This window comes from Mustelus asterias, chromosome 10 (genome assembly GCF_964213995.1).
Source record: "Mustelus asterias chromosome 10, sMusAst1.hap1.1, whole genome shotgun sequence".
NCBI classification, from domain to species: domain Eukaryota; kingdom Metazoa; phylum Chordata; class Chondrichthyes; order Carcharhiniformes; family Triakidae; genus Mustelus; species Mustelus asterias.
Genome location: NC_135810.1, coordinates 120657066 through 120673960, shown reverse-complemented (window position 1 = coordinate 120673960; position 16895 = coordinate 120657066). Strand labels below are relative to the sequence as shown.

The following is a 16895-nucleotide window of genomic DNA, read 5'->3' as shown; positions in this document are numbered from 1 at the left end:
TGCATGGGTTTTCTCCCACATTCTGAAAGACGTGCTGGTTAGGTGCATTGACCCGAACAGGTGCCGGACTGTGGCGACTAGGGGATTTTCACAGTAACTTCATTGCAGTGTTAACATAAGCCTTACTTGTGACACTAATAAATAAACTTTAACACTCTGCTTTTTTTATTCTTCCTGCCGAAGTGAACAACTTCAGGTTTTCCTACATTATAATCCATCTGCCAGATTTTTGCCCACTCACTCAACCTATCTACATCTTCTTCACCACCCCTGGCGGCAGGGTGGCACAGTTGTTAGCAGTGCTGCCTCACAGCGCCAGGACCCCGGTTCAATTCCGGCCTCGGCTGACTGCGTGGCATTTGCACGTTCTCCTTGTGTCTGCGTGGGTTTCCTCCGGGTGCTCCGGTTTCCTCCTACAGTCCAAAGATGAGCGGGTTAGGTTGATTGGCCATGTTAAATTGCCCCTTAGTGTTGGGGGACTGGCAGGGTAAATATGTGGGGGTGGGGGGGATTGAGCCTGGATGGCCTCCTTCTGCACTGTAGGGATTCTATGATTCTAACATACCTTCCTACCTATCTTTCGGTCATCTGCAAATTTAGCTCCATGCCTTCACTCTCCTCATCCAAGTCATTGATGTAAATTGTAAAAAGCTGAGACCTCAACACAGATCTCTGCCGGAATCCACTTGCCACATCCTGCCTCTCAGACAAAGAACTCACCTGATTCCACTCACCTGATGAAGGGACAGCGCTCCAAAAGCTAGTGGCTTGTGCTACCAAATAAACCTGTTGGACTTTAACCTGGTATTGAGAGACTTCTTACTGTCTCAGACAAAGACACATGTATGCATACTGTTTACTGCCACTGGCCAATCTTCTATCCATGCTAATGTTACCCCCTAACGTACATGCATTTTATTTATATCTATTATATAGATAAGATTTTATTTTCCACAATAAGTTTTGATGTGGCACCTTGTCAAATGCCTTCTGGAAATCTAAGTACAGTAATTGTACAGGCTCCCCTTTATCTACAGCATGTTATTCCTTCAAATAACTCTCGTAAACATGATTTCTCCTTCACAAAACCATGCTTACTCTTCCCAATTACCTTCAGTTTTTCCAAATGCCCAGCTATAGCCTCTTTAATGAACAATTCTAATGCCTTCCCCATGACTGACATCAAGTTAACTGGCCCACAATTTCCTGTTTTCTGCTCCCCTCCCTTCTTGAATGGAAGGGTTATATTTGCTTCTTTCCGGTCTGATGGAACTTAGTCCCGAAATACTAACTCACAAAGGGTCCTTCAGCCTAACGATTTTGAGAATCATTGATCTAACTCCACTGGCAGATCTTTCTATTCCCATCACTCTCATGGGCTTATCTAGCTTTGTATTAAATGTGATGGAATTGTCAGCCAACATTTAACAGCTACACCCAGCATATTAAGAATGACTTCCTTTTTCTTCCATTATGAAGATAAACACCATATGCCAATTTAGGCCACAATATGCCAGTGTTTCACCTCTGTGTCCCCCAATCCTGCTACCAGTTGGTTGCCACCTTTTATGCTTACTCTGGGATTAAGAAAGGAAAGACACAAAAATTGCATAAGTCAATAAAGAAGATGTGGAGGTCCCGAAGAGGCAATTCTGTGACAAAGTACGGTCACTGTGGTGTCTTGCTGTCCACTGGGCTAAACAACATGATTTTGCAGGGTGGAAAGATCAAGGCAGTGGAACCAACTGGATAGCCCTTTCAAAAAGCTAGCACTAGCATCATTTTGACATGTGCATTGCTGGGTGGCTGGCAAGCATTTACTGCCCATCCTAAGTTGCCCCTAAAAAAGGTGCTAGTGAGCTGCCTTCTTGAAACGCTGCAGTCCACAATGCTGTTAGGGAGGGAATTCTAGGATTTTGACCAGCAACTGCAAAGGAACGGCGATATATGTCCAAGTCAGGGTGGTGAGTGCCTTTGGAGGGGAACTTGCAAATGGTGCTGTCCCCCATGTATCTGCTGCCCTTGTCCTTCTAGATGGAAGTGGCCGTGGGTTTGGAAGGTGCTAAGGATGAATTGCTGCAGTGCATCTTGTAGATGGTACACACTGCTGCCACTGAGCAGTGGAGGGATTGAATGTTTGTAGATGTGGTGCCAATCAAGCGGCTGCTTTGCCCTGGATGGTGTCAAGCTTCTTGAGTGTTGTTGGAGCTGCACCTATCCAGGCAAGTGGGGAGTATTCCCACAGGAAAGGGAGCGTAATGGACTGAATGATCTGCTTCTGTGACAATTTTATAATTTGTGTTCACACAACCATCAAGAATTGTTGGGGCATGACCCTCAAAAGACAACAGGACCAGAGATCAAACCTGCCATCCATCACTTGAGATGTTTTAATCCTCTGTCTAAATGCACTCTTGACTTTATTGCAGTTAACATCTTAATACCTGTAATAACCAATGGGGAATATGGATAGATATGCCTAATTTTGATTAGTAGATTACACTTTGTGGAATTCATTCTGAAGCACTCAGACGAGCTCCTCCTCACATTGCCTAATGTGCCAATCTCAATTTGACAAGCGACAGGAAGATTGTCAGTTCTGTGTCCAAGGAATGCAAAGCAAATCAATAGTTAATACATTGCATCCAAAAATTCTTGCATTGCTTCTTACCATTTTATCTCCTTACTGAAGACATTGACACTGGTTGAGTTACAGTTCCATAGATACCAAAGAAGTTCCCAGGTTTAATCGCTGGCCTGGGCAGGTGACTCATCACTGTCAAGGGAACAAGTGTACAGCAACAATTTGCATTTAGTGGTACCTTTAACATTGTAAAACATCCCCAAGACACTTCACAGGAGCCGATCAGATAAAAGAGCCACATAGATATTAGGACAGGTGACCAAAAGTTTAAGGAACGATTCAGAAGAACAAAGTTAAAAGTGGAGAAATTTAGGGAGGGGATTCCAGCGATAAGGACACAAGATTGCAATTGAAGGTGAGCATAGCTGTCAGACGGTTGTGAGGCTGGAGGTTAGCGATGAGGAGAGGCAAGGCTATGATGGGATTTGAAAACAGAAGATGGGATATTTTAAAATCCAGGCACTGCTGGGCCCAAGAGCCAAATGTGGGATTATGGACAAGAAGGACCTGGCGGAAGTGTTAAGATAAGCTCAAACTTGGTGGGTAGCAGGTGGGAGAACTGTACAAAAAGCATTGTTAACTGCAGACTCAACCCATTCCAAAGATCATAGAACATAGAACATTACAGCGCAGAACAGGCCCTTCGGCCCACGATGTTGCACCGACCAGTTAAAAAAAAAAACTGTGACCCTCCAACCTAAACCAATTTCTTTTCGTCCATGAACCTATCTACGGATCTCTTAAACGCCCCCAAACTAGGCGCATTTACAACTGATGCTGGCAGGGCATTCCAATCCCTCACCACCCTCTGGGTAAAGAACCTACCCCTGACATCGGTTCTATAACTACCCCCCCTCAATTTAAAGCCATGCCCCCTCGTGCTGGATTTCTCCATCAGAGGAAAGAGGCTATCACTATCCACCCTATCTAAACCTCTAATCATCTTATATGTTTCAATAAGATCCCCTCTTAGCCGCCGCCTTTCCAGCGAAAACAATCCCAAATCCCTCAGCCTCTCCTCATAGGATTTCCCCTCCATACCAGGCAACATCCTGGTAAACCTCCTCTGCACCCTCTCCAAAGCCTCCACATCCTTCCTGTAATGTGGGGACCAGAACTGCACACAGTACTCCAAGTGCGGCCGCACCAGAGTTGTGTACAGTTGCAACATAACGCTACGACTCCTAAATTCAATCCCCCTACCAATAAACGCCAAGACACCATATGCCTTCTTAACAACCTTATCTACTTGATTCCCAACTTTCAGGGATCTATGCACACATACACCTAGATCCCTCTGCTCCTCCACACTATTCAAAGTCCTCCCGTTAGCCCTATACTCAACACATCTGTTATTCCTACCAAAGTGAATTACCTCACACTTCTCCGCATTAAACTCCATCCGCCACCTCTCGGCCCAACTTTGCAACCTAAGTCTTCCTGCAAACTACGACACCCTTCCTCACTGTCTACCACACCACCGACTTTGGTGTCATCAGCAAATTTGCTAATCCACCCAACTATACCCTCATCCAGATCATTAATAAATATTACAAACAGCAGTGGCCCCAAAACAGATCCCTGAGGTACACCACTTGTAACCGCACTCCATGATGAATATTTACTATCAACCACCACCCTCTGTTTCCTATCCGCTAGCCAATTCCTGATCCAATTTCCTAGATCACCCCCAATCCCATACATCTGCATTTTCTGTAGAAGCCTACCATGGTGAACCTTATCAAACGCCTTACTAAAATCCATATATACCACGTCCACTGCCTTGCCCCCATCCACCTCCTTGGTCACTTTCTCAAAAAACTCAATAAGGTTAGTAAGGCACGACCTACCTGCCACAAAACCATGCTGACTATCACCTATCAATTCATTACTCTCCAAATAACTATAAATCCTATCCCTTATAATTTTTTCCAACATCTTGCCGACAACAGAAGTGAGACTCACCGGTCTATAATTCCCGGGGAAGTCTCTGTTCCCCTTCTTAAACAATGGGACAACATTCGCTAACCTCCAATCTTCTGGTACTATACCAGAGGCCAACGACGACCTGAAGATCAGAGCCAGAGGCTCTGCAATCACTTCTCTTGCCTCCCAGAGAATCCTTGGATAAATCCCATCCGGACCAGGGGATTTATCTATTTTCAGACCCTCCAGAATATCCTGCACATCCTCCTTATCAACTGTAATACTGTCTATTCTACTCCCCTGCAACCCAGTGTCCTCCTCAGCTATATTCATGTCCCCTTGCGTGAACACCGAAGAGAAATATTGGTTCAATGCTTCACCAATCTCCTCCGGTTCCACACATAACTTCCCTCTGCCATCTATAACTGGCCCTAAACTTGCCCTAACCAACCTTCTGTTCTTGACATACCTATAGAACGCCTTAGGATTCTCTTTAACCCTATCCGCCAAAGTCTTCCTGCAAACTACGACAGCGTGAGTTTATTCTCAGAAGGGTTCACGCAGGGTCAGAGATCAGTGGTGTTCGAGGTGTTAATGTGGGTCTGGCAGCTCAGTTAAGGGTCAGATTGCCAAGGTTGCAAACAATCTGATTATGCCTCAGTGGCCAGGGCATAGGAGTCAAGAGGGTTGAAGGTGATGGTTAGGATATGGAGTTTGTGGTGGGGATCAAAGAAGGACTTCAGTCTTTCCAAATCTAACCTGCTGTGTGACAAATCAAAGACAGTGGAGGAATCTGAGAGAGGTAGTGTAGTGTGTTATTATTAGCTTCAGTACACCTGAGCAGAACAAGTCAGTCATCTTGCCCCTAGGGCCGCGCGATCTGTTGCCAGTACCCTGCCTCACATATGAAGAAAGGTAATAGAAATGATGGAACTCTACCCAGACATAAAGTCATTAGGACACAGGAGAGAAAAGGTGGTGGAAGAGGTGAGAAGGATTTCTGAAAAGAAAACAGGAGTCATTCATCCAAGATTTCAATTTATTGTAAAATACAGATACACACAAAATGTATGCAACGTCTAGACTGCAGAAATAAGCCAAATTAGAAGTTTTTTGCAACACTTGAATGTAAAACAAGAACACAGAAACGTGACTTATTCCATTGCATTCACATACTACAAAAGGTAACAATTCTGACAAGGTTCTTTCATAATTAATGAAAAAAGTTACAATATTAAACAAGTGCGGGGCTTTTTCTCTGAATCTTTTATAGGGCCTGGTGGTGGGTTGAAATACAAGCCTTGTAGGCACAGCACGTACAAGATAGTCTGAGTGATGGACTTGCTGGCTATTCAAAAAGGAAACCATCAGCAACAACACCAATCTTCACCTTCGTTCATACCAGGACCTGTTAACATGCACTGCTTCTTGTAGTGGTCTCTCTTTCAAAAACCCACAAACCACAGAGCATCAAACATTGTCAAAAGGTTTTGCAAGTTGAATATAGAGGCTGTTCATTCTACTTCTAGTTGGGGTGGGAGGTAGGGGGTGACACAAGTGGGAAAGAGACACAAACATTTTCTGAAGTGGCACTGTATCCGTGGGGTGAAAGAATGCAGAATCACAATTCAGTGACACCAGCATAAAACTTAAATTATAAGCTAAATACAAATAGCCGCTTTCAGTATCGACCAGTGACAGCTGGAGAAAGAAGTCTTTTTTGTGTGCACTGGGCCTGGATGGTAAAGTATTATCAATAAGTTTTAATGTACTCTTTCACCCCACTCCAGGATTTCTTTTCTTTTTCTTTTGAGACTAAAACTCACAACAGCCTTACCACTCATTGGAATGAGCATCAACCTTGTTACACCCAGTCACTGAACTGAAACATTAACTTAGTAAAGATCAGTGTGAGTTTATTCTAAGAACCCCCACCCCAACCATTATTTACATAAATAAGGTTAGAAATGATGCCTTGTCCAAAAACTGACGATTTAAACATTCATTCCAGTAACTCACCCAAATGGCCTTCATTTTGAGCGTAAGCCATGACAAATGTGTTGAGAGAACTATCTGAAAGCGCAACAACACCTGCCTTCGATGCTGTCCTCACCCTGTGCCCAGCAAGCTGCAGAGCAACTGGAATCAGGCGCCTCGACCAAACCTTTTCCATCACACAAGCTGGGGGAATGTTGCGGTGACTGTAGTGTACTTTTGCCTTAGTTGAGTTCAGCAAACTCAGCTGAGACTGAAAATCAAATGAGTGACCTAATCAGAGATGGTGCCTTAAGCTCCAAGCCATGGTGGTTCGGGAGGGGGGAGGAGGGGCGGGGTTTTGGGAAAGAGATGGTGGTTGCAAGGGGCTATACTATTTTATCTGAAACATCTTTGACAAGTATACGATATACAGGGCATTACAAAAATAGCTTTCCACACTAACAATCAGCTTAAATGGGTGAGTTCTTTTTAAAATAAATTAAAAGGTAGTATCAATAGCAAGCCTTTTAACTGTAAAGACCCAACATTAATTTCAAAGTGTTTCACAAAAATGAATTTCTAACACAATTATCAACTAATAGGAAAGCAAATATCTGTGAAAATTAAATTGCATTATAAAACAATTACCAACGCTTAACAATGGTCAATTAATCTATACAGACATGCCTTTAAACATTAAAATACTGCTCCTTGTGTGTCAGTGTGTTATACACACTGCACTAATGCAATGATAGGATTTTTATACAAATAGAAACAGGTCAACTACTCAATCTAGGAAATCTAATGAAGGCTGGAAGAATCCACTCAACCCTTCTAAAATGAGATTCAAAGAGGTGGTGTACTGTGGCATGGTGGCACAGTGGTTAGCACTGCTGCCTCAGCGCCAGGCATCCGGGTTCATCCAGGTTCAATTTTGGCCTTGGGTCACTGTCTGTGTGAACTTTGCACATTCTCCCCATGTCTCTGTGGGTTTCCCCCGGGTGCTCTGGTTTCCCCCCCCCCCCACCCCACCCCACCGCAACTGTCCAAAGATGTGCAGGTTGGGTGGATTGGCCACGTTAAATGTGCGGGGTTATGGGGGATAGGGCAGGGAGTGGGCATAGGTAGAAAGATTTTTCGGAATCAGTGTAGAACAATGGTCTCCTTCTGCACTGTAGGGATTCTATGATTATCATTCAATTCTCCAGGCAACTTATATGGTGCAAGGCAAGAGCTCCTCCCAATGGGTCTTGTATAGAATTGCACCATCCAGACCCAGTTTTAAGATCCGTTCTGTGTTGAGCTTGTTGATTTTCAGCTGGGCAGCAACCGAAGTCTGGGTGGGGAAGGGAATCAATCCAGGTTTCTACAATTAACCACCATCCAGGCTAGATACGCACTGGATGTCAACTGAAGGCAAGATCAGGTTCAACCATGACAGTTGCATGGGCTGCTGACACTTGCTCCCGAAGTTCACATGTGAAAAATACAAGCGACGTCTGGAAATGTACTTGTGAATTGAATCAGTACACCCACATACATGTCCTCCACTGCTCTCCCATTGCTTTAGGTCATTCTTCTTTTATCAAGCTCTGAGGAACAGACACAGCCCAAAACATCAAATTTACAAATTGTCCCATAGTCTTTGCAGTTTTTAATCTGAAGGCAGTATTTATGTTACCCCCACCCAACTCCTTCTCAAGGAATTGCTTCATGATACAATAGGAGAATGCTCCCCAAATTCTCTAGTTTGCCGGTCTCACGCAGGGTTTGTCTGCACTCGTGGATAATTGCAGCTGCATCGTATACCAGTGCACCACCCGAAACGAGAGATGCCATTTAGCATCTCACTTTACCCTAACAAACATTACCTTTCCTCTCCCGAGGTGCTGACACCATGCTAGGGTTCAGTTCCTCAGGCGGTAGCAACGCCAGCCCTCGCCGCAGTGGTCATCTTTGACTTTTGAGTGTAGCCAGTGACTGAGCATAGGCAGGCGACAAGACTGGAGAGGGAGGATCCAAGACGAGCCCTCGTGTTATGTTGACACACGTTCAGCAGCTACTGGATAGCAAACATGAATTTTTTTCTCCCCCTTTATTGTCCACAGGCACTGAAGCCAACTGTAGTCTTAACTTGGCACAGACTAGGATAAGACATGGGGCCAGTGTGGGGCTCAGTTGCACATTGCCTTTGCCACCTGAGACATTAGGAAAGAAACTTAACGTTTCAATTCAAAGCACTATCGAAACAACAGAAATTATCAGTTGTGAAATTTGCTCCTGGATATAAAAATAAGAAAAACAGAACAAAATTTTAAAAAGGACATCATTTTCTGGTAAACAAGTGCATTCAATTCAGCTCCAACCTTCTATCAACAACACAAGTATGCTGGATACACATAGGCTGCTGCTTTATACTTGGGGGGGGGGGGGTTTAAGACCTACAACGTTCTTGAAAACATATCCTAACCTTAAATTTACTGAGATGTATTTAACCCAGATATAAAGGAGCACTTCTCTCACAGATTACTTTAATCGATCTTTCTGCAGGTGTGGCATTTTCTATTTTCTTTCACTGTATGGGTTCAAGAAAAAAAGACAAAATCTCCAGCGTAAGCAATGGATTCCTCCCTTCCCTGAATGAGGCAACCACCGCACTTTGTTGAACAACCAGCACATATTAAACCCCAACTACGAAGCAATCCTTACATTTTCTCTGCAACATGGGACCCTGGCTGCTTGCAAAACAGCTGTGCATTCTTAGATGTCCCAAGACGCAAGTTGGGACAGTTTTAATGCGAGATCTTACTGTTTCATTCCTTCAAATGAACTAGAGTCAACATCTTACTTGGGTTTCTGGGGTTGCCATCATGTATCTTGTTATTGGGGACTGTTACCGAGACACTCACTGTAAAGCTGACGCTGAGCAACATCAGCTAAATTAACATCGAAAATAATTAGATGCCATGATGGATTAGGATTAGTCTTAATTTAGACAAGTGGCCTTTTCTCATACTTGATCTTTTGGTGGAATGTCAAACGTGTTTTTGGAATTGTTATCCTGCAAGTATGAAAAGAAATGTGAAATGAAACTTGAGCGTTACAGCGGTTATTCAAACACGTTCTCTTGTCTCCAAGGCACAGATTTTAATTTGTCTCAGAACACAGCAATGAAGAAATGTTTATTTTTCTGTCTTCTCTCCTCTTTTATAAGCAGTGATTAATCCAGGGGTACAGGGCCACAGCCATGAACAGCACTAACGCTCTGACCCTGCTGGCCTCTCATTAAAAACCTGGTGAACATTACACTCACGTCCCCGTGTCTCAGGAAGCAGCACTGGTTTGACAGCAGTCAAATTTAGTCTGTGAGCACAACCTCCCTCACCCCTCAGAGGGACACGGCCAATCATATTTCCCCACCAGCTACCAGGGATGAAATTAACTAACAGAGAACAGGTCAGATCAGACTAATCAGCGCCATATCACCTAACCGCTGGTCTTTGTCTGGTGGCTGCAAGCATCTGACGTGTAATGATTATCTGCTGGTTCAATCCAGTTCCTGATAATGGCTACTGCACAAACATGACCACAATATGGCACAAATTGGTCATCTCAGATGGTGTGGCAAGTGGAAAAATTTAAGACAATACTAAAATGCTCTGATTAAGGCAGGCTGCTGCAGAAGCATTGAGGAAACTTTATTCCGAATCTATCAAAAGCTATCATGGCTTTCGGAGTAGAGGATGTTCAAGACGGAACAAAGAAAATTACAGCACAGGAACAGGCCCTTCGGCCCTCCAAGCCTGCACCGACCATGCTGTCCGACTGAACTACAACCCCCAACTTTCAAAAGTTGGAAAACGTTTTGCATCTAGTACAGACACTGCTCACCATTAACCTTTAATTCTTCTAGCCCCAAAATGAAATGTCAAATAAATTTCTGAAACATTCCTCATCTTCAACAGGCCGGTGGCTAAGCTGACTTTTCAGAACACACAGACTAGGGTGGACTGAACAAAATTAAAACAAGTGTTTTGGAGACAAAAGAACATGCTGGAACAATTACCGTAAATCCAGTTTCTTTACTGAGCTGGTGTGTGTTTGAAGGATAGTTCGCCAATGTTCCCATGCCCAGTTGTTGTCCAGTACTCTCTGCCAAGGGTGAGGGCATGTGGAGAAGTAGATGATGATAAGGTCAGGGTCAGCTGTTACTTGACCAGGCAGTGCACCCACACACCAGCAGGAGTCAATACCTTCCGGGGCAGAGTGGAGAAATTAATAGAAGATAATTTCTGAAACCATTCATGAACCTTCAACAGCTTGCCATTCCCAATTATCAAACAGCAAGTAGCATCTGATCCCCATTTTCCCGGCAATGGGAAGAAGAACAGGCCTGACAGTCTCACTCGCTACTATAACCACCATTGTATCTGATGAAGGGACAGGATTCAGTAAGAGGAGGCTGACTAGTCCGTGGCTGCCAAGGGGAAGCGACTGTTAAACTAATTACTACATTTTAAAACACCTCAGTTGGGCCAAGGATATATGAAAACATTTAGCTAAAACCTTTCATTAAACAAGCTTGACAGGCCAATTACTGTTGCAATACAGAGCCACACGGATCAGGAAGTAAAGAAGAACAATCCCTGATCTCAATCTCCCCATACTAGTTTGGGGTGGGTAGAGGGGAAAGGAGAAGAGAGCACCAAAATAAATAGCCAGAGTTTGCACGCCTGTCCAGCACCTAATACATCTATATAGGTGCTGGATAATTCACTCTATGATCTTTTACAGAAGTACCCTAGGAATGTCACACAACCATATTCCAGCATGTCAGTGGTTTAAGGATAAGCAAGTTCAACCTCCAGTTATACCTAGGCAAGGATGTTGTATGCTTAAAACACTGTTGCTCATGTGTAATGTTCCATCGTGTATGTATCTACCCACACATCACTTTTTTCTAAACTTAATCTTTGTAATTTGGACAGAGGCTAAAGTTACATTTAAGAAAAAAATCACAGCGCTCTGTTAAATAAGGATGGGCAGGCAGGTTTCACACGTGGACGTGTCTTTGGCAAGTTTATCTTCCTGGGCCAAAACAAAAAGCAAAGAATGCTTAACTCAGAGGTAATCGGAGATGGGCAGGAAGACATCATGGTAGAGGGGAGGGGTAATAAAACAATGAATGAAAATACTTCAAAAATTGTCATTTATTTCACCCTTAATGAACAACTTGGAACCCCCCCGCCCCCCCACCCCCCCCCAACCCAACCCATGCAGGAGTCTTCAGATTTAAACATGCCCAACTTGACTTGGTCACAGATTTAGCTGTAGACTGCTACAAATATAACTGAAGTAGCATAATGAATCATTTTATTGTACGGCTACTTCAGAACTATTTACATTACTTACATTAGAAAGGTTCGTTTCAGAATTGCTTTGTTCTGAATTTTTAATTTCCACAGTCTTTATTCCATCAGCGTTCATATCCTGATTGCACGCACTTACATTGTCTACTGCCACCGTGCCCGTTTCTGGAGGGTTCTGCAGCTCCATTGCTTCTGGACGGTTCTCCAGTTCCACCACGTTTGACTCAGGACACTGTTCCATCTCAACAGCACACGATTCCACAGCACTGACACCCGAATGGTGCTCTATCTCCACCGTGTGCATCTCTGGATGGCTCTCTATTGCAGTACGACACTCTAGATGGTGCGGAGAGTCCACTGTGTGAGCTTCTGGGTGATGCTGCAAGTTCACGGTTATGGTCTGTGGTTGCTGCTGTACCTCTGTAGTCGCAGGCTCTGTGTGGTGCTGGATTTCCACGCTTCTAAGCTCTGAAGGGTGTTGCATCGCTGGAGCAACAGGTGCCAGATGGGGCTGAATCGCTACTTCACCAGGCTGTGGATGGTGTTGTATCTCTGTAGCTGCAGATTGCTGATGGTGCTGTATCTCTGCCTCAGCGGACTCCAAGTGGTGTTGCAATTCTATAGCAGCAGGTTGCGGATGCTGCTGTAACTCGGTGGCACTAGGCTCTGTATGATGTGCCACTTCCAAGGTGCTCTCTGCTATATGCTGACTCAACTCCACTGTACTTGCCTGCGGATGGTGCAATTCCACAGTGCTGCTCTGTACATGGTGCTGTAGTTCCACAGTATTTCCCTCCAGCTGATGTTGCAGAGCCACTGCGCCCTCTTGTACCTGGTGTTGCACCTCCACAGTGCTGGTCTCCAACTCTGGTTGGAGTGCCACAGCTTGCACCTCAATAACCTCTCCTGCTGGATGGTGCTGCAATTCCATGCCGTTCACCGCCGAGTGATGTTGCAATTCCACCCCGTTCACCTCTGGATGGTGAATCACCTCCACCATCCTTCCCTCTATGTGGTGCTGCAGCTGCACATTGCCCTCCACCGGCTGTTGGCTGACCTCCGCCCCCTCCGGATGCAGCTCCACGCCGGGCTCGGCTGAATGCTGGGTCACGATCATGGTGCCGCTTACAGGAAACTGCTGCAGTTCCACGGTGGTCCCGTCTGCATGCTGGGTCACTTCTATGACGGTCTTATCTGAATTCTGACACACCTCCATTAGACACCCCGCCGACTGGTGATGCAGGACAACCCCACTCTCCACTGTGTGGCTCGCCACCTCCATGCACTCGCCGTCCACTTCATACACCGTTCGCGTACTTGCATCCAAGTTATTTATTTCCATACTGGCTGCATCATGATTGTTTACGTCCACGTTATCGGAATCAGTAACATGGGGCAGCTGCATTTTCTCTGGGTACAGCTTAGCATAGGTATCAACCATCATGTCATAGTCATGCTTTGCATCATAATTGATATGGATCAGTGCCAGACTACTCGTTCTCTCCTCGACCGGAGTGACTTTCAAATACGCTTTGAGTCGTTTCCGTCCAATTTCACACTTGTCGGTTTCAAGCTTAATAATTGGCAGATTGGAGACAATTTTAAGCAGAGTGTACACGTTTGGAAAGAACTTGATGTCAGGGTGGCGCAAAGTGTCAAAAATAGTACTAGGAAGTTCAACATCCCGACTTCGATGCTTCCATTTTATCTTCCAGCAGTGGAGTTCTGCTGAAAGTGTGTCTGGATTTGGGAGATCGTCTTTATATAAATCAGCCATGCTTTCCTCTCCAGTGTTATATTTCAGCTGGGCCATGACAGACGGCACCAACGACAGGCACTTGAGAGCCTTTAACTGCTGCTCGGAGAACATCTCCTCAATTTCTAAAATAATGTGGTCCAGGAATGGTGCAGTGATTGCTTCTTTGTAGTAGTTTTCAGGAGTCTCCTCGGACACCTCTTCGCTTTGAGGTTGCCTGCGGCACCTCCATGGCAACTTTAGTTCAATCCCCATTTTGAGTGACAAATTGGTGGCTTCCTCCAACCAGAACTCATGATAGACATCAATATTGTCCCTCATTTCGTTTAACGAGTGCAAGACCGCCGTCAAGGTGCTCGAGGCAAAATAGGTATCCGATGCTTGACCTTGGAGATTTTTGCCGAAGGCTCTTGTGTAGGAGAGGACATTTTTCAGGACCATTAGAGAGACGACTATTTCAAAATCTCTCATGGTTGAGGACAACATGCTGGCCTGCGTCGCTATCTCAGCATTCCACCTACCACACGTATCGTAGCTTATCTCATCCAAGCAGGTCACCAGCACTTCATATAGGTCTGCAAGTATTTCAAAAGTGTCGTGCCTTTCGTACCAATTGATTTGAAAAAGTTTTTTCAGCTCCTTTGCTTTTTCTTCATTTGTTTGATAGATGCCATCAACGCCAACATCAAAAACCTTCTGGAGCTGAGGTGACAAACCAAAAAATGAGATAATGTTCTCCATCAAGCTCAATACCATGCTAATACCAAAAATCAGGCTTGACTTGGCTACCCATATGTTTAGGGGGTAGGAGGAACAAGGCGTGCACAATGCCTTTGGGCACTGCTGTAAAATGCTAGCCACAATAACTCGCTTCTTGTAAGACATTGTGCCCGAGCCATTATATGCTTGTCCACGACAGTAATACATGTTCAGTCCCCACTTTTCCGTAAGTGTCTCGTGGATCCGACTCGCCAAGAACTCTCCATCAAGCTCACAGGGTATGAAGCCGACAAACTCTTGCCTCAGGAAGTCAGACTCATCCACAAACCTAATTAACATGGACACGTAGTCGAGCCCTGCTACGTTAATCACTTCATCTGTTATAATTGAAAAAAAGTTGCTGTCACGTACTTCTCGGAGTACCTCCTCACGTATGCACATCTCACAGATGTCCAACAGGTCTTTTTGCAAGTTCTTTGGACAGTACACTGCATTCACAGCAGTGGTCTCAAATCTTTTTCGAAGAATTTCATCGCCTGCATTCATTCTGAACTCCAGCAGTGCTTGAATGTTGTCAGGAGTACTGCATAAGTTGCTTAAGTTTTCAGTGGCAGATCCGCCCAATGGAACATTTTGCCTTCCCAACAGCAATACGGTTTCAAATAAAACTTTGAGAAACTCTTTGTTCCCTTTCTCTTCAGGTGTCAAGTTCAAAGATTCTTCCAGGAGAGCAGACTCCTCGAGGCTTTCTGTGGCTTCTTCCAGGTCTGTTTTGTCCAGTTCATTGATTGCCTCCTGCTTACACTGTAGACCTCTCAAGACATCACAATCGGCTTAAAACATTAAGAAAAAAAATGATCAGGCTATTGTGAAAATTTAATGTCATACTCAAATATAGACCGACAATTAAAACAGTTAACTCTACAAACAATTAACATAAAGTTCTAACACGAGGGCTGAATACTCAACCTATTGACATAATTGACTCTGATCAGAAAATAAATTTATAAAATGTACACAGAATTATTTATATTTTTAGTCATTCATTGGATTTGGACATTACTGGCTAGGCCAGCATTTATTGCACATCCCATTGTCCATTTAAGAGTTAACCACTGCTGTGGATCTGGAGCCACATGTAGGCCAGACAGCAGATTTCCTTCCCTAAAAGGACCTCAGTGAACCACATGGGTTTTTATGACATCATAGCGTCATAGAGGTTTACAGCATGGAAAAAGGCCTTAACTTGTCCACTCTACCCATTTTTTTAAACCCCTAAGCTAATCCCAATTGCCCGCATTTGGTCCATATCCCTCTATACCCATCGTACCCATGTAACTATCTAAATGCTTTATAAGACAATGGTTTCTTGGTCATTATTAGATTTTGTACCGATTTCAAATTTCACCACCTTTCACAGTGGGATTCGAACCCAAGTCCCCTGATATCACCCTTGGTCTTTAGATTACTAGCCAAGTAACAATACCACAAGTCATCGCCTCCCCTGCTGTGATTCAAAAATCTTAAATGGTAGTCAGTTAGCAACCCAATTAAATCACCCCCTTGCATTCACTTTGTCGTCTTTAATTTCTAATCTCAAAAATGAAAACAATATTAATGATAGTAATGTTTCTATGTTAATCGCGCTGAAATATAGATTAAAATAATAGTGGCCACTCAATTTTCATCTCTGCATATCACACTATTCGAAAAAAAGTACGGGAGCTCTCAATAGAACAAAAAGGCAAGGGAATTTTAGATTTATGGTTATGCACCATATAATATCAATTAAGGATTAATATATGTCTGAGATAAATAGGCTAAAAAAAAGTAAAAGTAAAGTTTATTTATTAGTCACAAGTAGGCTTACATTAACACTGCAATGAAGTTGCTGTGAAAATCCCCCAGTTACCACACTCCTGTTCAGGTACGCCGAGGGACAATTTAGCATGGCCAATGCACCTAACCAGCACGTCTTTCAGGCTTTGGGAGGAAACCGGAGCACCCTGCGGAAACTCAGGCAGACACGGGGAGAACGTGCAAACTCCAGACAGTGACCCAAGCTGGGAATTGAACCCGGGGCCCTGGCGCTGTGAGGCAGCAGTGTTAACCACTGTGCCACCATGCAACCCACCAAATGGTCTCTACCTTGTGTGAGCTGCTACTTTCAAGCATTAACAAACAGGATTCAGGGAAATTAGAAATGCATTAAGGGGGAAACTATGGATAGAGGTGCCTTGCCTCAAAACATTAGATCATTATTATGGAAAACACCATGGAGGTGTCTAATACAGAGATAAGCTTGAAGGTATCGATTTATTAAAAATAATTCCCCATAATTTCCTATTATTAAACAGCCAAATACGGAGCATTGTGAATTTCTCAAGCCCTTTTCTCTTCCCTTGGCATCTATGCCAAGCAACTGACAGCCAGTGATTTCCCTTTCCCTTTAAAATAAACACCAACTTTGGAGGACAACGGGTACATGGGAATACTACCACCA

The 16895-nt window shown here is 44.1% G+C and overlaps 1 protein-coding gene across 1 annotated transcript in view; it reads right to left on the bottom strand.

The window, feature by feature from the left end:
- Window positions 1-11740: 11740 nt before the first annotated feature.
- LOC144499897 (52 kDa repressor of the inhibitor of the protein kinase-like) overlaps window positions 11741-16895 on the bottom strand; it is a 28111-nt gene continuing 22956 nt past the window's right edge. The window contains exon 5 of the mRNA XM_078222561.1: window positions 11741-15225. Within this exon, the coding sequence (XP_078078687.1) occupies window positions 11921-15225 (3305 nt within the window). The 3' untranslated portion in view covers window positions 11741-11920. The remainder of the gene's footprint in view (window positions 15226-16895) is intronic.